This window comes from Staurois parvus, unplaced genomic scaffold, assembly GCF_062004578.1.
Source record: "Staurois parvus isolate SC_StPar_1 unplaced genomic scaffold, SC_StPar_1.0 ptg000090l, whole genome shotgun sequence".
NCBI lineage: Eukaryota > Metazoa > Chordata > Amphibia > Anura > Ranidae > Staurois > Staurois parvus.
In genome coordinates, this window is record NW_028317886.1 from 8,813,689 (window position 1) to 8,836,292 (window position 22,604).

A 22,604-nucleotide genomic window follows, 5' to 3' on the forward strand; every position below is an offset into this window, starting at 1 on the left:
CTAAGCAGCAGCAAGTTTTTCTTTGTGTGTGCGGGAAGGTGAGCAATTACATGTCTTCCTGCATCTGCTCAGATGTGAACCTAGCCTAAGGCAAATAGGAGGAGTTTAACAAAATCTGGTGCAAGGGTGTATGGCAGACAATCAGCTTCTAATTTTATCCTGTTCAATTGAGCTTTGGCAATAAAACCTGGAAGCCGACTGGTTTCTAGGCAGAGCTGTACCAAAGTTTGCACTCTCCAATTTTGGTAAATAAATCCCATAGTGTTTTTCTATCCGCATTGCAGATAATGGCTTTACAAACTCAAGGAGTATGCAGGATAAATACACATTTAAATATGAAAAACAGGATATTTTGGTAAACTGGGTGAAATTCTATTCTGAAATATTTAATAAGGAAGCTAAAGTCCATTTTCAACTTTTCCATATTTGAGGAACCCAGGTTTCACCAGAATAAACAAAGTACTTTATAAAAAAACTCAGCTTAAAAAAAAAAAAAACATCCTGGAATCTAAACTGGTAGCCAAAAACTCCTGCAGTGCAGCAAATTACACTGCTAAGATGTGGAGGCATGAGGATGGCCTTTAGTGCTCTGCTCTAGATTTGTATGCTGCATATGTACTTCATAAATTTTAAAAGATGTGAAGGATCCATCCACCATCAATTTAAAAGATGTGAAGGATGCATCCACCATCAATTTAAAAGATGTGAAGGATGCATCCACCATCAATTTAAAAGATGTCCACCATAAAATGTAAAAGATGTGAAGGATCCATCCACCATAAATTTAAAAGATGTGAAGGATACATCCTAAGATTTACATCTAATTGAAATAAGGAGGTTCATGGGATAAATCACACACTGGAGTCCCAGAATCTTGCCAAATGCAGTGGTAACATATTCACTCTAGCTCCATTGACATAGAGGCCAAAAAGGTATCTTTGGGTAGACCAAGCCCTTAAATGTCTGGAATGTGAAGTTATGGGGAAATCTGCAAGTGACATTACATGCCCACCTTGGAAGAGCAACAGTTGTGAAGGGACTTTAAAGGAACATCAACATCTCTAGAAAAACTTACACATAAGGGGGAAAAAAAATATATATATATATATATATATACCTAGATTAGATCCGCAGAGCCCATGACCAGTCTGGCTCACACCTAGTCTGACAGTGCTATCATGACTGATGTTTTCTAGACTGTCTTGAAGTCTGAATAAAAAGACAGAAAAAAAAAATTGGCAAAGAGAACAGAAACAGAACATCAAATAAGCAGTTTGTAGACTACCAATGTACTGTAATCTGACAGAAGAATTATTTTCCAAAAAAAAGAAAATTAAATTTAAAATATCTAGGTTTGTAAACGGTAAACCAGCACCAAGGAGGACAAGAGTAAGGGTGCATTCACACCCAAGTGACATGTTTTAGCACATTGTTATGCCACAGTCTCAAATTACTTGAATGGGTTGCCTGTTGTAAGGCAAGCATTCCAGAGTAGTTCAAGTACCATTTCTGGCACGGAGCCAGGCAAATTAGGCAACACTCCTTTTTGCACAACAAAAACATACACCTGCTAAACATGCTTGGGGTGCCATTAGGAAATTATGGCACCACAAATTCCCAGAAACTTAGCCAATTAGCCATTTCTGCCATATGTTGTGGTGCATTGCTTCGGAAGTAATGTCGCATTTCCAATTTTTATTCTATTTTGCTGCGAGATAGTTCAAGCCGTGATTTGTCATACTTGTGATGATTATGGCTTACAGCTCATGAAAACCCCCAATCCACAACCTCAGAAAATTAGAATATTGTGAAAAGGTGCAATATTCTAGGCTCAAAGTGTCCCACTCTAATCAGCTAATTAAGCCATAACACCTGCAAAGGGTTCCTGAGCCTTTAAATGGTCTCTCAGTCTGGTTCAGTAGGAATCACAATTATGGGAAAGACTGCTGACCTGACAGTTATGGAGGGTGTCAATGATAGTTTTCTGCACAAGGAGGGAAAGCCTCAAAAGGTAATTGCAAAAGAAGTTGGATGTTCCCAAAGTGCTGTATCAAAGCACATTAATAGAAAGTTATGTGGAAGGGAAAAGTGTGGAAGAAAAAGGTGCACAGCAGCAGGGATGACCGCAGCCAGGAGAGGATTATCAAGAAAAGGCCATTAAAAGGTGTTGGGGACTTTCACAAGGAGTGGACTGAGGCTGGAGTCAGTGTATCAAGAGCCACCACACACAGACGGATCCTGGACAACAATGTCAGAAGCGTCTTACCTGGGCTAAAGAAAATCAGACTTGGTCTGTTGCTCAGTGGTCCAAAGTCCTCTTTTCTGATGAGAGCAACTTTTGCATCTCATTTGGAAACCAAGGACCCAGAGTATGGAGGAAGAATGGAGAGGCACACACTGCAAGATGCTTGAAGTCCAGTGTGAAGTTTCCACAGTCTGTGTTTATTTGGGGAGCCATGTCATCTGCTGGTGTTGGTCCACTGTGCTTCATTAAGTTCAGGGTCAATGCAGTCGTCTACCAGGAGATTTTAGAGCAATTCATGCTTCCTTCCCCAGACGAGCTTTATGGGGATGCTGACTTCATTTTCCAGCAGGACTTAGCACCTGCCCACACTGCTAAAAGCACCAAAACCTGGTTCAATGACCGTGGGATTACTGTGCTTGATTGGCCAGCAAACTCACCTGACCTGAACCCCATTGAAAATCTATGGGGCATTGCCAAGAGAAAGATGAGACATGAGACCGAACAATGCAGAAGAGCTGAAGGCCGCTATTGAAGCATTCTGGTCTTCCATAACACCTCAGCAGTGCCACAGGCTGATAGCTTCCTTGCCACACCGCATTAAGGCAGTAATTGCTGCAAAAGGGGCCCAAACCAAGAACTGAGTACATATGCATGCTTATACTTTTTAGAGGTCGAATATTGTTCTATGTGCAATCCTTGTTTTATTGATTGCATGTAATATTCTAATTTTCTGAGATTGTGGATTTGGGGTTTTCATGAGCTGTAAACCATTGTAAACCATCACAATTATGACAAATCTCGGCTTGAACGATCTTGCTTTGCATGTAATGAGTTTATCTCATATATTGGTTTCACCTTTTAAGTTGCATTACTGAAATAAATAAACGTTTGCACGATTGTCTAATTTTTCGAGTTTCACCTGTATTTCCTTGTTTTGAAATGCTTAGAACAGAATCATGATCCAGTTATCATTCTTTTCAGTTGGCAATTCTCTAAAAAGTAAAAGTGACCTAAGCAGCTATAGCAGGCATCACTAAATGGCAGACCTGGGTCCGGATGCAGGCTGAGTCACTGTCCCATCCGGTCCCATGCGGTCCCACCATTTTGGAACCTTTTCTTACCCCATCTGTCTCACGGTCATCCTCACAGAGCTGACAGCAGGAAACAGGACAGTTCTGGATGGAGGGCGGGAGCTGCCGTGGTTAACAAGCAGGAGATTGGTTGCTAGGATGAAGGGCAGTCCTAGCTATCAATCACTGTCTGAAGGCGTGAAGTTAAAGGGGCTAATGTGGGGAGCCAAGCAATGTATGTGGTATGTGGAGCCTGAGGAAATTAAAGTGGGGGGCTGAGAACAGTAACGTGGGGAGGGGCTGAGGACAGCAACATGGGGGAGGCTGAAGACAGTAATGTGGGGAGATGATGTAAAGAGTAGAAGAGTACGTTGCAGTCAAGGAAGTGTGAGAACACTGCTGTGAAAGAGTGGGGTGGGGGGGGTTATGTAAAGGGGGAGCTGAGGACACTCATCAAAAGGGGATCTTTTTGTGAATGAGGAGGGGACTGTGATGTGCAGTTGGGATTGAACAGCCTGATGTAAGAACAGGCTCAGATCTGTACATGTGAATTTGATGCACACAGTGTGTAGGTCAGCCCATTCATTTTAATGGGCTGCACTACCCACAACAAACATGAAGCCCCTGACCCTTTTTTTCCCCCAAAAATCGCACCACGGCAACACTTGGTTTGGCACATACGAAAATGTACCACAGGTGCCTACATGAGATTTAGACCTCTGATGGAAAATTTACTGCCTGGACCTCGGTGAATTTTAATTCAATACCCCTGAGCTATAGAGTCGCCCAATCACTTTTAAAAGTGGCGGAAGGGGGTACTGTTGCATTGGATGGACTGTGAAGAGTGGAACAGATGTTCCTTACCCTCTTGTGAAGTCAGCAACCGGTTTGATCACACCATAAGGAGGCCCTGTCACTGCCCACGACAATCACAAGGATGTTCTTCATTTCTTGTGATAGCAATACAAGTTCAGTCAAAAAATATAAAAAGAGATACTGTATTTAGAAAATCTTTTTTTTTTTTTTTTTAAATAAATTAAAATTTTAGAGTGCCCCCTGCTCACATGCAAATGCGAAAGCGCATGTAGGTCCTGCACCCATATGTGAATGGTGATCACACTGCACATGTGGTGCCAGACTTCCTGTGCAACTCTAAACTGATAACCTGTAAAAGGCTTTTAAGTCGTTGCCTATGGAGATTTTTAGGTGCCATAATATGTTGCCATTCAATGGACATATGCCAGGGGTGGGCAACTGTGGCCCTCCAGCTGTTGGTGAACTACAAGTCCCATCATGCATCTGCCTTTGGGAGTCATGCTTGTAACTGTCAGTTTTGCAATGCCTTATGGGACTTGTAGTTCTACAACAGCTGGAGGGCCAGTTGCCCACCCGACATATGCAATTAAAGCGTGATGTGTTACGTATCTATTTACTCAGCAGAACAATTTTTACATTATACTAGTTGGGTATTATATTGAGTTTGTGTGCACTAAAAATCATTAAAGTGTATTTTTTCCCTTGAAGATTTGTGTTTGATAAATTGCTGCGGAAATATGGTGTGACATAAAAATTTCAATATCCATCTTATTCTCCAGGAACTTTGCTTTCAGGAAACATACACTATACTGCCAAAAGTTTTGGGCCGCCTGCCTTTACACGCACATGAACTATAATGGCATCCCAGTCTTAATCCGTAGGGTTCAAAATTGAGTTGTCCCACCCTTTGCAGCTATAACAGCTTCAACTCTTCTGGGAAGGCTGTACACAAGGTTTAGGAGTGTGTCTATGGGAATATTTGACCACTCTTCCAGAAGCACATTTGTGAGGTCAGGCACTGATGTTGGATGAGAAAGCCTGGCTCGCAGTCTCCGCTCTAATTGATCCCAAAGGTGTTCTATTGGGTTGAGCTCAGGACTCTGCAGGCCAGTCAAGTGCCTCCACCCCAAACTCGCTCATCCATGTCTTTATGGACCTTCTTTGTGCACTGGTGTGCAATCATGTTGTAACAGGAAGGGTCCATCCCCAAACTGTTGCCACAAACTTGGGAGCAAGGCGTTCCCTTCACTGGAACTAAGGGGCCAAGCTCAACCGCTCGAAAAAAAACAACCCCACACCATAATCCCCCCTCCACCAAACTTTACACTTGGCACAATGTAGTCAGGCAAGTACTGCTCTCCTGGCAACCGCCAAACCCATACACATCCATCGGACTGCCAGACAGAGAAGCGTGATTCGTCACGAGAACACGGCTCCACTGCTCTAGAGTCCAGTGGTGGCATGCTTTACACCACTGCATCCGATGCTTTGCATTGCCCTTGGTGATGTAAGGCTTGGATACAGCTGCTTGGCCATGGAAACCCATTCCATGAAGCTCTCTACACACTGTTGTGCTAATCTCAAGGCCACACAAAGTTTGAAGATCTCTAGCTATTGACTCTGCAGACAGTTGGCAACTTTTGTGCACTGTGAGCTTCAGCATGTGCAAACCCTGATCTGTCATTTTACGTGGCCTACCACCTCGTGGCTGAGTTGCTGCTGTTCCCAGTTGCTTCCACTCTGTAATACCACTAACTGTTGACTGTAGAATTTTTAGTAGCAAGAAAATTTTACAGATGGACTTAATGCACAGGTGGCAACCTATCACGGTACCACACTTGAATTCACTTAGCTCCTGAGAGCGACCCATTATTTCACAAATGTTTGTAGAAGCAGTCTGCATGCCTAGGTGCTTGATTTTATACACTTGTGTCCATGGAGTTGATTGGAACAGCTGAATACAATGATTTGGAGGGGTGTCCCAATACTTTTGGCAATATAGTGTACAATGTTTGGGAGTTTTAAAAAACAAACAAATATGCAGCTTTTGACATGTATGTGAGAATTGTCAGAATTGGCCCGATTTTGAAGTGGTTAATGTAGTGCACAACATGTGTGCTTTAACACAACACACCAAGACAGACCAGTGTGAATGGTTCTACATGTAACTAACACATTAAAAAACGATTTAGTGGCGTTATCCTTTAATAAGTTGACTCCCTTAACCTCATCCCCCAAACCTTAGACTTGCCTTTCCGTGGAAAGGCCATGTGGCTCCCAGCTGCCGCACAGTAAGAGAGCTCTATGAACAAGGACAGTTACGTATAAAACTTGAAGGGATGACTATTAAATGTACTAACTATGCTAGAAGTCCGTAATCTGCAAATACATTTACCAATGAATGGTTTTCTCAACATTCTGAAACCAAGCACTATGAAACCTCCTATTACTACTGTAGAGCATCATGTCATCATACCACTGACAAACAAGAGAAGTTAAATCTTACGTAGTTGTGCTGCAGCTGAATCCTCCCACTTTGGCAGAGAACACTTTACTGATCATCAGCTGAACAGGGCATCTGATAAAAGAGAACAAGTTTAAAAATCAGTATATAGGGTACAAAGGAAACTGGGAGAGGTCTTAAAAATAAATAAATGAAATAAAAATGGGTGTATGTCGAAGCAACAAACACTGCATAAAGTATCATCATTTGAAAAAATTAGAGAATCCAGTTCGCTGACATATCCAATGCAAATATTAATCAACTAAAGCTGAAGTTTAATCATTTTATATTTTGTTTTCCCTTGTTCCTCTTTTGACATGCTAATTACATTTTTAACCACTTGCCCTCCTGAGGATTTACCCCCCTTCCTGACCAGGCCTTTTTTTGCTATTTGGAGCTGCACTATTTGAACTAGTAATTGCGCGATCATGCAATGCTGTACCCAAATGAAATTTATGTCTTTTTTCACACAAATAGAGCTTTCTTTCGGTGGTATTTGATCACCTGTGCGCTTTTTATTTTTTGCGCTATAAAACAAAAAGATCAAAAATTTTGAAAACAAAAATTTTTTTTTACTACTTTCGGCTATAAAAAAAAATATATAGTAAACGCAATGTTAGTCATTTATTTAGGCCAAGGTGTATTCTGCTACATGTCTTTGGTAAATCAAAATCCAAATAAGTGTATATTGATTGCTTTGTGTGAAAGTTATAGCGTCTACAAACTATGGTATAGATACTGCAATTTACACCATTTTTTGCTATACAGCGCTGCACTAGTTTAATGGACAATTGCGCGGTCATGCAACACTGTATATAAATTACATTTATGTCCTCTTTTTCACATAAATAGAGCTTTCTTTCAGTGGTATTTGATCACCTGTGCACTTATTTTTCGTGCTATAAAACAAAAAAAGACTGAAAATTAAAAAAAAAAAAAAAAAAAACCCAAAACCATATTTTCTCATTTCTGTCATAAAAAGTGGAAGAGTACTCTGCAGTGAAGGGGAGAGTACTGTTGGGGGGCGGTTGATGTCAAGGAAGCGTGAGAACACTACTGTGAAAGGGGTGGAGGGGGGTGATGTGATGTAAAGGGGGAGCTGAGGACACTTCTCAAAAAGGGGATCTTGCTGTGAACTAGGGGACTGATGTGCAGTGGGGATTGAGGAGACTGATGTAAGAACAGGTCAGATCTGTACATGTATATTTGGTGCACACATTGTGGCTATGTCAGCCCATTCATTTTAATGGGCAGCAGTACCCGCAGGAAACATGAAGAAGTCCCCGACCCTTTTTTTTTTCAAAAACGCACCGCAGCAACATGTGGTTGTGCACACACAATGCACCACATGTGCATACATGAGATTTGGACCTCCGATTCATGGAAACTTTACTGCTTGGACCTCGGTGAATTTTAATTCAATACCCCTGGTATAGATAATGGAATTTACACAGCTTTTACTTTTTGACTGCCTATCACATTTCTTGAGGTGTTAAAATACCAGGACAGTACAAACACCCCCAAATGACCCCTATTCGGAAAGTAGGCACCCTAAGCTATCTGTTAAGAGGCATGTTGAGTCCATGGAAGATTTTTTTTTTCCCCCACAAGTTTTTGGAAAATGACAATTTTTTTTTTTTTTTTTTTTTACAAAGTTGTCACTTAAATTATATATTTCTCGCACAAGCCATAGGTATATGTGGAATTACACCCCAGAATACATTTTGCTACTTCTCCTGAGTATGGGAATACCATGTGTGAGACTTTTTGGGAGCCTAGCCACATACAGGAGCCTGAAATCCAATAACCCCTTTAAAAGCCTGAAGGTGCATAACTTCCTCATTTCACTTCCTAACTACCTTTCACAGTTTGTCGCCCTGAATGCCAGGATAACACCAAACCCTCCCAAATGACCCCTTTTTGGAAAGTAGACACCCCAAGTAATTTAAAAAAAGGCAATAAAAAAATAAATACCACGATGATGCCTTCAGCTGCAGGCATCATCCTGGTATAACCACCCAAAGTCCAGTGATGTACCAGTATGCCGCTGGTCCTTTTTGGGTGTATATGCCATGTTCTTTTTTTTTTTTTTTTTTGGTCATGCAGCCTGTGGGCTGAATGGAAAAAAGATTAGAAATCTCTGCCAGAAAAAAAAGTGTGTGGTATGCCAACCATTAGAATATACTGCCCTGCATCTACCCACTTCTAATGGTGAGCACATACAAAAAAGACTCCTCTATTCACATCGGTCGATGTGGATAAAGAAATCTCTGAAATTCTTTTTAAAAATATAACGAAGCATAGGGGCAATTCATACACTGGCCACCCCAGGCCCCCATGCTTCGGCATATATGCGTTTTTTTTTTTTGTTTTGTTTTTTGTTAACTGCGGATGAAAAATCTCATCCAACAGTACTGCACACCTACTTATTTACATTCTGAGAGCAAGACCCTTTTGCTGTCAGAATAGACAAGTTGGTGCTGCAGCTGAATGAAAACAGCAATGGTTAACAATAAAACAGTACCGCAATAAAACACACCACACACACACACACAGTTGTGCTCAAAAGTTTACATACCCTGGCAGAAATTGTGAAATTTTGGCATTGATATTGAAAATATGACTGATCATGCCAAAAAATGCTTTTATTGAAGGATGATGATCATAAGAAGCTATTTATTATCAAATCGTTGTTTGGCTCCTTTTTAAATCATAACAGAAATCACCCAAATGGGCCGGATCAAAAGTTTACATACCCTGGAATGTTTGGCCTTGGTAAAGACACACAAGGTGACACACACGGGTTAAAATGCCAATTAGAGGTTAATGTCCAACATCTGTTGCTTTTTAAATTGCAATTAATGTCAGTGTATAAATACTCAATGGAGTTTGTTAGCCCTTATGTGGAAGCACTGACTAGGCTAGATACTGAGCCACGGGGATCAGAAAAAAAAAAATGTCAAAAGTCCTGTGAAACAAGGTGATGGAGCTTTATAAAGTTGGAAAAGGACATAAAAAGATGTCCAAAGCCTGGAAATCACCTATTAAGAAGTGGAAAGTTCGGGGATCTCTTGATACCAAGCCAAGGTCAGATAGACCAAGAAAGATTGCAGCCATAACTGACTGTATCCCAAACAATACTTCTAAGGGAAACCCATTAGGTAACCACAAGAAAAATACAGGCTGCTCTGGAAAAAGACAGTGTGGTTGTTTTGATGGAGCACAATATGACGACACTTGAACAAAAATGAGCTGCATGGTCGAGGTGCCAGAAAGAAGCCTTTACTGCATCAATGACACAAAAAGGCCTGGTTAGGCATGTCAAGGTGTTAGGCATATTGTAACTGGGATTTTTTGTGGTATTGGTGCAGTAAAAGCTTCTTTCTGGCACCTCGACCAAACAGCATATTTTTGTTCAAGTATTATCATATTGTACTCCTTAAAAACAACCACACCATCTTTTTTCAGAGCAGCCTGTTTTTCTTTTGAGGTTGCCTGTGGGTTTTTCTTTGAATCCCAGACAATTCTTCTGTCAGTTATGGCTGCAATCTTTCTTGGTCTACCTGACCTTAGCTTGATATCAAGAGATCCCCAAACTTTCCACTTCTTAATAGGATATTTAACAGTATTGATTGGCATTCAAAGCTTTGGACAACTTTTTATGTCCTTTTCCATCTTTATAAAGTTCCATTACCTTGTTACGCAGGACTTTTGACAGCTCTTTTCTGATTCCCATGGCTCAGTATCTAGCCTACTCAGTGCTTCCATGTAAGAGCTAACAAACTCATTGACTATTTATACACTGACACTAATTGCAATTTAAAAAGCCACAGATGTGGAACATTAACCTCTAATTGGCACTTTAGCCCATGTGTGTCACCTTGTGTGTCTGTACCAAGGCCAAACATTCCAGGGTATGTAAACTTTTGATCATGGCCATTTGGGTGATTTCTGTTATCATTATGATTTAAAAAAGGAGCCAAACCACTATGTGATAATAAATGGCTTCACATGATCATTATCCTTCAATAAAAGAGCATTTTTTGGCATGGTCATATTTTCAATATCAATGCCAAAATTTCACAATTTCTGCCGGGTTATGTAAACTTTTGAGCACAACTGTGTGTATCGAACTCTCAGCCTGCGAGACCCTGAACAGACAAAAACTAAATTGCTGCTCTATTTATTACAGAAGGAGTCAATGCGAAGTTTGCCTAGCAACCTGTACTAGGAGGGTGCTACATATATGACAACATAAAATTGCATTATCGATTCATTTAGTAAATAGCCACGTTTTTAGGTGGAGTTCCACTTTAAATTCTGTACTTTCATTTGCCCTCTTTTTTTTCTATTTAGGCTGAAAAACTTAATGACCAAGAGGAGGAGCAGATCACAGAGGTGGAAGTTGATGGAGAGATCTGGAAGAGAAAAGGAAGAAGGAGGACAGAAGAAAGAAGAGGGAGGACCGAGCAAGAAGGAAGAGGACAGAAAGAAGAGGCTGGAGCAGTGCACAGAGAAAAGGGAGGAGGAAGAGGAGGACAGAAAGAGGAAACAGGAGAAGAACAGAACAGAAAGAAGAGGGAGAAGCAGTGCAGAAAGAAGAGAGGAGGACGATGATGACGACAGAACGAAGAGAGGGGAGGAGGACAGAAAGAAGAGACTGGAGAGAAGAGAGAGGAGGAGGATGGAAAGGACAATGACAGAAAGAAGCAGAAGAAAGAGGAAAGAAAGAAGATGAAGAAGTACAGAAAGAAAATGAGGGAGGAGGAAATGATGATGAAGATAACGGAGGACAAAAAGAAGAAGCGGGAGCAGCAAAAGGAGAGGAAGGAGGACGACAACAGAAAGAGGGAGCAGCAGAACAAAAAGAAGAGAGAAGAAAAGGACAGAAAGAAGAGGGGGGAGCAGAACAGAAAGAAGAGGGAGGAGGAGGGCAGAAAGTAGAGAGAAGCAGCGCAAAAATAATTCAGAGGGGGAGGACAAATGGGAGAGAGCACTGGGTAAACGAAATGGAGCACAGAAACAGGAGGGAAGAAGGAACACAAAAGGAGATAGGGAAGTACAAAAGCCATGGATCCCGATCTACCAGTCGACCATGGGCAGCCAACAGGTAGATTGAAGACATGGCTCAGCATTGCTGTTCTCCCCCCCCCCTCAGCCTCAGATGCCCCCCTCAATACAAATCGAAGAGCAGGAGTTCCCATAGAGGATAGAGAAGTGCAGAAAGAAGAGGGAGGAAGTGCACAAAAAGGAGATGGAGAAGTGCACAAAAAGGATAAAGTAGGGGTCGGCAAGCCATCGATCCCGATCTACTAGTCGACTGCAAGAAGCCGACAGGTAGATTAGAAACATGGCCCTACATTGCCATTCCTTCCCCCCTCAGCCTCCGACGCCCCCCTCACTGCAGAGCAGAGAGTGGGACATATCACAGTACTGAATGGAGGATGGGAGTTTAGGCTTGATAGCTTTTATTTATTTATTGTTAACCACTTGCCGTCCGCCTGCTGTTTATAAATGGCAGGACGGTGGCACTCAAGGGGTGGGTTGCCATTCATAAACGGCACCCGCCATTTCTAGCTGTGCACGCTCCCTGGGAGCGCGCAGCACCGCGATTCGGTGCCCGCTGTGTCCTTCAGACACAGTGGAACAACGATCATTGGACGGGACCTCTGTACGAGGTCCTGATCATGTGATCACTGATTGGCCATTCAGTGATCACATGCAAAGTAGTAAGCAAGAAGTCACTTGTGACATCATTGCTTACTACGTGTGAAATCTGTGAATGATCACAGAGATCACATGGTACAAGGCTATTCACAACAGCCTTGTACCATGTGACAAGCTGTGACCAATCACAGCTCACTCAGTAGTTCTCAATGGCTGCAAGAATGCAGACAGAGAGAAAGAGAAATGATTGCTTTTACATCCTATATGGGTGTAAAAGCAATCACTGTAAAAAAAAATAAATAAATCTTAACCCCCCACAAGTAGTACAGTGTCACCATGGTGACACTGTACTGCTAGGGTGGCAGTATGTAAAAAAAAAACAAAAACAAATATTATATTATAATAAAATAAAAATGTAAAAAAAAAAAAATGTTTAAAAATTATAATTTTTGGTTATAAACGAATTTGGCTTATTTTTTTTTTTTTTTACTAAAAAAAGATAATGGAATACATTTTGGCCAAGATTTACGATGAAAGATTATTTGCAAAATTTTATAAGAAAAACAATTTTTTTTAACATTTTTGGACTTTCATTTACATAACAAAAAAAATAAAAATCCCAGCGGTGAATAAATACCACCAAAATAAAGTGTTATCTGTCTCAAAATAGGAAAAAATTCATATGGGTACAGTGTTGCATGACTGCGCAATTGTCATTCAAAGTGTGATAGCGCTGAAAGCTGAAAATTGCCCTGGACAGGAAGGGGGTAAAAGTGTCCGGACAGGAAGTGGTTATTGTGGGTTTCCCCTTCCCTCTTACCTGGGAATCTTTGCTTTCCTCCATGTTCTCCAGTTCGATCTCAAACTCAGAAAGGTTGCATACCCCTCTCATAGGAAATGTGGCAAAGTACACTTTGCAAAGAATATACAATCAAGTTGCAATGGAAAATCATGCTCACATGATTGTATAATAGAAGTTAGCACAGTTTCAGCTCGTTCACTTAACCAAGTGAAAATTACCTTGCAAACTAAAAATTCACTTTATAGAATGAACATGCTTTACTTCTTTACATGTCTGAAATTAATGTGGCTGATCTGCTAAAGTGCAAAGTGATTATGGTAAATACTTGAAGTGAAAGACACAAATGGCACGGACACTTTCAGGAACCTACCTGATTAAATGAATCTTTAAAGTTGAACCTTTGTAACTCATTGCGACAGAGCCAAACATCATCTCTCCCAACATGTTCACATCAGAGGCTGGTTTGGTGTACTGCAGAGATATAGGTCAGTTAGTACAAATTGAAAAACCTGGAGACTGTAAAGAAGAAGAAACACTAAAATACACTGTACCATCAAAATAAACAATTCAGTGATAAATAGTCCTTCAAGCCTTCAGCATATTTTAGTAAAATACAAGGTCTATAAGTAAATAGTCCAAACACAAAAACTAATTTGTGACCAAAAATATTCGCTCTTCCAGTGACCTGTGCACCTCTACCAACCAGGTGAAAAACCTGCTCACCTCCAACAATTCAACACAGGATCATCAATATCATCCAAACGGCAATAATCCCAGACCTCTGTACTACCTCCTAATCCTCTCCACTCCCTCCTCAGCTTTCCTCAGATGCTGGATGGATGCACCCTCCAGCTCCACATGCACATGTGTGTTGTTATAGACAAATCATGTGGAACAGAAAGGCAGAAACGGGTTGCTCTGCATTTCTAAAACATTTATTAAAACCCTCACTGGATAAAAATTACAATGTGCTTTGTACAAATATGTTCATATATCACACAAACCTGAGCCTACCTCTAAGGCAGCCGGATGTCCAGGCAAAACCAGTCAGGAGGTCTAATTCCACACTCCTTGGTCCTAGTGGAATTTGTCTTGATGCCAAGAGCATAATTATCATCACCAACTTTACCATAACCTTGTTTTACTGCTCTGAAACCTTTTACTTCTGAGGGACTTCCCGTTTATTACATGTTTATGGACTGCCTCTCTTTTCTTACGGAAATGCTACTCAACTGATGGCCCATGAGTCTCTTTGTTTGGGCCAGACTCTTCATAATAATACATACTGATATATGAGAAAGCTCACAGCTCTTTATCTACATATTAATCTTCCCCTGGACTGCGCTCCCAAGTGATAAGTGCTAGAGGGAGGTAAGGACTTGTACAGTTGAATTATTTCCTCTGGATTACATCAAGTCTGAAAACCACTCTGGGATCATTTCAATATTTGTCCTCAATGAGATATCTACATGGCTACAATATTAATATAAGAGAGAGGTCACTATGAACTATACGGTGTACAAGACATCCTCCTCTGGACTACACATTATCATTATCCATATGGGGCTTTAACAAATCATACTTTCTTCTAAGTGGCACAAACTTGTGATACAGGAGATGTCTATTCTTGAAGAGGACTCAAAGATACTTGAATCGAATATGCTGAGCAGTTGTGGTCAATTTAAGAAGATTATATGTTAAATGTTTACAATATATGACATTGGGCAGCATAGTGGCACTTCCGCCTGGTGGTACTAGGGTCGTTGGTTCAAATCCCAACCACAGCACCACCTGCCTGGAGTTTTCAAGTTCTCCCTGTGCATGCGTGGGCTTCCTCCAGGTTCCTCCCACATTCCAAAGACATGCTGGTAGGTTAATTGGCTTCTGTCTAAATTGGCCCTAGTATGCATGAATGCGGTTTAGGGACCTTAGATTGTACGCACCTTGAGGGCTAGGGACTGATGTGAATGTACAATATATATATGTAAAGCGCTGCATAAATTGACAGCGCTATATAAGTACCTGTAATAAATATTAAAAATAATGGACTGGAACCCAGTGTGGGGAGCAAGTGAGACTCATGGAGTGTGGCTTGTTTTTATATTTATAAGTTTTTGTACAAATAAAGGAATTGTTCATGTACTTTGACTAGCAGCCTTTTGATTTACAATAGCACAGAAAACCCACCAATCTTGGTTGAGTCCATAACTAATCTTTGTTTATACATTTGGATTTCGGATTAGGGACACCCAAATTACTAATATACAGATCTTAAGGCATTTTCAATCTTTTGATTACAAATATATTCATCCGCCTACTCACTACTGCACCGTCGCATAGCGACGGCATGACCGTACAAGCTCGGCTCCTCCTTTCTAGACGTGTTGTTGAATCACTTTATAATGTTCTAGATTGCAATACATTCATATATTTAAGGGGAGTGAGAGTTTACACTGATTGTGTTACAGTTATTAGTATTGAAAGAAAAATTGCTGTTTAAGATTTTTATTAAAAAGCTTCAGTTAGCGTTCAGGCATTGCTGGTTGAATCAGCCCATGAGAAAGGGTGTTCAACCCTCTTAACCACTTCCCGACCGGCCGTTGTATATAAACGGCCGGACGGTGGCACTGCAGGGTCGGGTGGCCGTCTATAAACGGCCTCCCCGCACTCTGCTTGTGTGTGCTCCCTGGGAGCGCGCAGCACCGTGATCCGGTGCCCGCTGTGTCCTCCGGACACAGTGAAACACCGATCGTCGGACGGGACCTCTGTACGAGGTCCCGATCATGTGATCACTGATTGGCCAATCAGTGATCACATGCAAAGTAGTAAGCAAGATGTCACTTCTGACATCATTGCTTACTATGTGTGAAATCTGTGAATGATCACAGAGGTCACATGGTACAAGGCTATTCACAAAAGCCTTGTACCATGTGACAAGCTGTGACCAATCACAGCTCACTCAGTTCTTCTCAATGAGTGCATGAATGCACACAGAGAGAAAGAGAAATGATTGTTTTTACATCCTATATGGGTGTAAAAGCAATCAGTGTAAAAAAAAAAAAAAAAAATTTTCATCACCCCTCACAAGTAGTACAGTGTCAGCATGGTGACACTGTACTGCTAGGGTGACAGTATGTAAAAAATAAAAATAAAAATAAAAAATAATAATATAAAAAAATAAAATAAAAATGTAAATAAAAATGTTTAAAAATTATAATTTTTGCTTATAAACTAATTTGGATTTTTTTTTTTTTACTAAAAAGATAACGGAATAAATTTTGGCTAAGATTTATGATGAAATATTATTTATTTGCAAAATTTTATAAAAAAAACACTTTTTTTCAAAATTTTTGGACATTTCATTTACATAGCAAAAAAAATACAAATCCCAGTGGTGAATAAATACCACCAAAATAAAGCTTTATCTGTCTCAAAAAAATGGTAAAAAATTAATTTGGGTACAGTGTTGCATGACCGCGCAATTGTCATTCAAAGTGTGATAGCGCTGAAAGCTGAAAATTGCCCTGGTCAGGAAGGGGGTAAAAGTGTCCGGTCTGGAAGTGGTTAATAGTATTGATTGATCATAATTTTGTTCCCCTCAAAACCAGTAGGTCTTTACAGGTCCACTTTAATATTTACAGATCTCAAAGTACTGCTGAAATTAAAATTTATAATACTGCATTATTCATCAACATTGTGATTCTTCATTGTAAAGTGGATGTGGCCCTTACATGTACCTTTGATGTGTGTCACATCAATAAACACCTATACATATTTGCAGCTAGGGGTAGAGGAAGAAGGCTTTTATAGTTTGTATAGGACAAAAGGAATGTGTCCTGAACGGCAGGTATATTCCCCAATATTTGAGTTCTGGTCCCTTTAAGGGGGACAGTGTGAAGACTCAGGGGTTCTCACACATCCAGGGTGAGGTGTTCCAGGGTAATCCAGCTGGAAAGAGGACTGATAGTCAATACTCTGAACTATTAAATTCTTATACGTGACCTGGAACCTTGGAGGTTCTAAGTTTTGGGAGAGGAGAACCTCCAAACCCTGACTACAAAGATTCTGGTCCTAAAGGTATTATGCCACAGCATAAGGGAATCTTGAAAAAGGCAGCAAAAAGGAATCAGCACCTGTGTCAATGAGGCAAAGGGGAGAGGTTCACAGGTTGTGAGCAATGTGGACCCTCTGGAAAAATCAAGACACTCTGCTGAACCCCTGCAGTCTGGGCGGCATCCTGATACATGGAGAAACCCTAATCTGGTATGGTACTAGAACTGGTGGTAAGCCTGTGGTGGGTTTCCTTTTTTGTACCAGAACAAAGCACTGCTTTGCCTTACTTTTGGTTGAAGAAAGCTATTTGAGTTTACGTGTTTTGGAGATACCAATAAATGGACTGCTTGCTTTGACCAACTCAGCTGGCTGATGTTCCTGGGCTACCTCATATCGCAAGTTTAAGCAGTATTTTGCAACACTGCTTTTAGGCAGACAGACAATTACATGACAGTGATACCCAGCTATACGCTAAAGTGTTGGGCTCCTAAGTCCTTCACTGGGACAACGGTTACTGGTAACAGCCCAGTCAAGTCAAAATGGAAAAAACACACAATCAGGCAACATTTCCTTGTGGACTCTCTTCTTTGCACACAAGCAGTAAAGAGGAGGAGTTACCCCACTAGAGTACTGCTAGTAAAAAACACATGTAAAGTGCCAGAACCCCCCCACCCTCCAAAATACAACATCTAGTAATTTGTATTACCTGGTACTTGGGCAGGGATTCCCTAGCAGGCTGGCTAGCAGCGTGTGCTGATGCTGTAGCCCGTGATGAGATGGTACAGGTTCCACTGCTGCTGGTCTGACAGGATTTTGTCTTTGCTGCAGCATCTTCTCCGACTCTCTGTAGAAAACATTTAATATTATTAGTTTTTTTTTTTTTAAATTGACATTGAGGAAGGAAGGGAAAATACTATATTATTAATCCCCTCCCCCTTTCATTTTTGAGAAAAATTGACAAAAAGTCTTATGTATATATATGTGTGTATATATACACACACACACACACACACACACACACACACACATACATACATACATACATACATATATATATATATATACACACACACACATATATATATATATCTATACACACACACACACCTTCACAAAGCTCACCATGCCTCTTAACCCCTTGGACTGTCTACCTTACAACAAAAGGGTTACTTTGGACAGTATTTGTACTGTCTTGGCATTTTAGGGTCTCAAGGAATGAGATAGGCGGTCCGTGCATCAGTACTGATCAGTTTTCACACACACACACATATATATATATATATATATATATATATATATATATATATATATATATATATATATATATATATATATATATATATATATACACACATACACACACACACACACACACATATATATATATAAATATACATACATATACACACATACATACATACACACACACACACACACACTTTTAGGAAAGTGAGTATTTTCTATTTCAATGGTTTTTATTAAATTTTAAACAGTATAAACAGAGGCAATAAAACACGCCCACGCAGGGGCTATCAATTGCACAGAGGAAAGTGAGTATTTTGACCAAATGCATATGGACCAACTCCAAGCTGTATAAACTTGAATGCTTATTGGATTTACGTATATCAGGTGATGTGCATTTGTGTGATGAGTGAGGGTGTGGCCTAAGGAGATAAACATCCTATAGCAAGGTGTGCATAATAAGGCAGATACTTTTTCTCAGTCAAATCTCTTTTTTTGACCCATTTTGTCTGACTCTGAAATGGAAAAAAAAGTAGTTTTTCAGAAGGATGCAGCACTCTTTAAAGGTTGCTAAGATATTGGGGCGTGATCACAGAACCATCAAACGTTTTGTTGCAAATAGTCAACAGGGTGTTGAGAAAAAAAAAAGGAAAATGCAAAATAACTGCTAAAGATTTGAGAAGAATCAACCGTGAAGCTACCAGGAACCCATTATCCTCCAGTGCTGTCCTATTCCAGAACCGCAACCTAACTAGAGTGCCTACAAGTTCAAGTTGTTCAGTGCTCAGAGACATGGCCAAGGTAAGGGAGGCTGAAACTGGACCACCACTAAACAAGACACAAGTTGAAACCTCAAGACTGGGCCAAGAAATATCTGAAGACAGATTTTTCTTGTTCAAACATTTTATTCATTTTCCAAAGTCAGTAACAAAAACAGAGAGCATTTAAAAACGCATTTATGAAAGAGAAAGTCAGTAGGACAGGAGACCAGATGAAAATGTCATCCAAGTACATACAACAAGGAAGAGAATAAGGGTAAGTAAGAAGAAGGAAGAGAGAGATGTGTGACTATCGGAGAGGCGGGGGGGATCTCGGGACCAGACCAGGGTAAGGACTGGCACACAGGACTACCAGATAAAGCAGAAGGACATCAGGGAAGGAGCAATGATTCTTCATAATTTGGAGGAAGGAAACGTTCCACCCAGGGAGTCCAGAAGGACAAGAACTTGGAAAGAGTCTGTAATGGTCACTTCCACTTTATCGTGAATCATTGCTTGCATTACCTTGTTCCTAACTGCCAGGACACACAGGGACAGAGGCTTCCAGGATTTAGCTAAAATTTGCTTGGCCGCTGTGGTAACTTGTAAAAGGAGTTTGAATTGGGATTTAGATAGAGAAAGAGGTTGTAGATTTAGTAGAGCAGTGCCCAGGTTTGGGGAAAGAGGCATCGCAAAAAGGGAGGACAACAGATGGAAGATTTCAATCCAAAAAACTTGGGCGACTGGATATGACCACCAAATATGGAAGTGCGTTCCTACCATCGCACAGCCCCAAAAACAATCTGGAGAACAACTGGGGGTATATTTAGCAATCCTTGTCGGGACCAGGTACCTTCAAGTCAAGACCTTGTATTTAGTCTCAACAGCTACTACATTCTGCGAAGAGGATTTGGTTGCTAAACAAATTTGATCCCAATCGGCAGGGCTCAGAAGATATCCAAGATCTTCATCCCACTTAGCAACATAGGTAGGGCTTGGTGAGGGCTCGGGGGATAAAAAGCATATAGAGAGCAGAAATAAGACCATGCCTATGAGGGTCCCTGTTACAAGAGCGTTCAAAGAAGGTCATGGATTGAACTGAAGGGGATTTAGCGGACAGAGGAGCAAAAAAAAAAAAAAAGTGTTTAGGTTGAAGGCATCTGAAAGTTTCGGACATTGACAGGGAGTGTGACTCACAAAGAGAAGGAAAGGACTTAATCCCGGTGTTGGTCAAGAAGTGATGGCCACGGAGCAGGTTTGCAGAGGACCAGTGTAAGAAGGAACGTGGGGAAGAGCAGGCCGGATGGAAGGCCGGATTCCGAAGGTACGAGAGTAGGGGATTATGTGGCGACTGAAGGGAGTTTCGGGATTTGAGTCTATCCAAAAGTGACATGAAATGGGATGTTACCGGATTATGAAGCACCTGACGGTCTGAAGGCCAAAGCCATAAAAGATTAGCAACTGAGAGAGGGTCACAATCAACAGACTCAAGAGCAACCCATTGGGGAAATTTGTACGTCGCATGATACTTGGGTAATTGCGCAAGATGTGCAGCTTGGTAATATTTAGCAAAATTGGGGAGACCCAAACCGCCCATGAGTTTAGATTTGTGAATGGTTGAGCGAGGTATAGGAGGGTAGATGGGACCCCAAAAACATACGTGTAAACTCGTCGCTACAAAATGCAGAGAAAATGTACAGGCATTGAGATGGGCAGGACTCTAAACAGATACAATATCTTAGGTAGGGTAGACATTTTTACCACAGTGATTCTACCCATCCAGGCCAGCAGCAAAGAGGACCATTTAATCAGAAGGCTAGTGAGGTGGGCTAGCATAGAAAGGTAATTAGCTGAATAAAGACCTGACAAGCAAGCTGGCAATTTGATGCCCAATTAAGGAAAAGAATGGAGGGACCAAGAGGACGGTAGAACCTGTTGCAAATTAACCATCTCCTGAGGAGATAGGGAAGTGTTTAATATCGTCGACTTTTAGGGATTGACTAGAAGGCCGAAGATGCAACCAAAATCTTGAAGAAGCCAGAGTAAATTAGGAGCAGAAGTCAGTGGGGAGGTCAGAAAGAGGAGCACGTCGTCCGCAAAGAGACAGAGCTTATGATGAGAGCCACCTATCTCCTCCACCTGTCCTCGTATGTCAGGATCGGCTCTTATCAGGAAGGCTAGAGGCTTGATGGCTAAGGCAAAGAGCAACGACAAGCAGGCACCCTTGGCGAGTGCCTCACAAAATTTGGGAAGAAGCAAACTTATGCTCCAGGTAGTGAACACTAGCCGAAGGGTCACAATACAGTGAGGAAATCCAAGACAGGAAATGGGTCCCAAAGCCCCAGCGTTGAAGAATAAAGTGGAGGAAAGACCATGAGACCGTGTCAAAGGCCTTCCTAATATCGAAGGACAGGTAGCAGGTGGGGATATTGTGAGCACGGGCCAAATGAGAAAGGAGGACCGCACATATAACAGTCGCCAGCTTGGAATGTGGGGATAAAGCGCACTTGATCATTGTGGACAAAAGAGCCAATGATTGGGTTAAGGCGGGTGGAAAGAAGTTTAATATCGATATTGAAAAGAGAGATAGGCCTAGAATTAGACCAGGCAGAGTCAATTGAGTTGGATTTCTGGAGCATGGTTATAGTGGCCGTCACGGGTGCTTACGCAACTTCAGGGCCTGAAGACAGATTTTTCAAAGGTTTTATGGACTGATGAGATGAGAGTGACTCTTGACAGACTAGATCAGCAATGGGCAAACTACGGCCCGGCGGACCTTTTAATCCGGCCCGCGGAGCGTGGCAAACATTGCCTGTCAGAATGTGTGTAGGCGGGGCAGCTTGAGGAACGTGAGGGGAGCTAGGCTCCTCTCACAGTCCGCCCTGAAGACCGGAACGGCGCGGGAACACGGCGAAAGGAGCGCGCGGAGCAAAGGTAAGTGAATTGACACAGGGGGGACTTGGCTTACTACTTGGGGGGGGAATAGTACTGTGGGGGATGAAATACTATATGAGGGATAAATTACTATATGGGGGATGAATTACTATATGGGGGATGAATTACTATGCTTACTATGGGGGAATATTACTATACTTACTATGGATGACACATACACATCATTCATCTACTCTTGGTCCGGCCCCCGGGTCCAATATATGAACCCATTGTGGCCCTCAAGTCAAAAAGTTTGCCCACCCCTGGACTAGATGGATGGGCCTGTGGCTGGATCAGTGATGGGCACAGACCTCTACGTTGACTCCGATGCCAGCAAAGTGGAGGTGGGGTACTGGTATGGGCTGGTATTAAATATGAGCTAGTTGGATCCTTTTCGGGTGAAAGATGGACTCAAAAATCAACTCCCAAGCCTACTGCCAGTTTTTAGAAGAGATTTTCTTCAATAATGACATGGCCCCCTTCCTCACCTGACCTAAACCCTATTGAGAACTTC

General features: G+C 41.4%; 1 protein-coding gene across 2 annotated transcripts in view; it reads right to left on the reverse strand.

Moving 5' to 3' along the window:
- The window catches only part of FNIP2 (folliculin interacting protein 2), a 133,910-nt gene that overhangs the window by 47,516 nt on the left and 63,790 nt on the right, over positions 1-22,604 (reverse strand). For both annotated transcript variants that reach the window (XM_089670394.1, XM_089670395.1), the window contains exons 3-6: positions 17,863-18,000; positions 13,474-13,574; positions 6,638-6,709; positions 1,118-1,209 (exon numbers count right to left, since the gene is read on the reverse strand). In XM_089670394.1, coding sequence (XP_089526520.1) covers positions 1,118-1,209; positions 6,638-6,709; positions 13,474-13,574; positions 17,863-18,000 — 403 coding nt within the window. The remainder of the gene's footprint in view (positions 1-1,117; positions 1,210-6,637; positions 6,710-13,473; positions 13,575-17,862; positions 18,001-22,604) is intronic.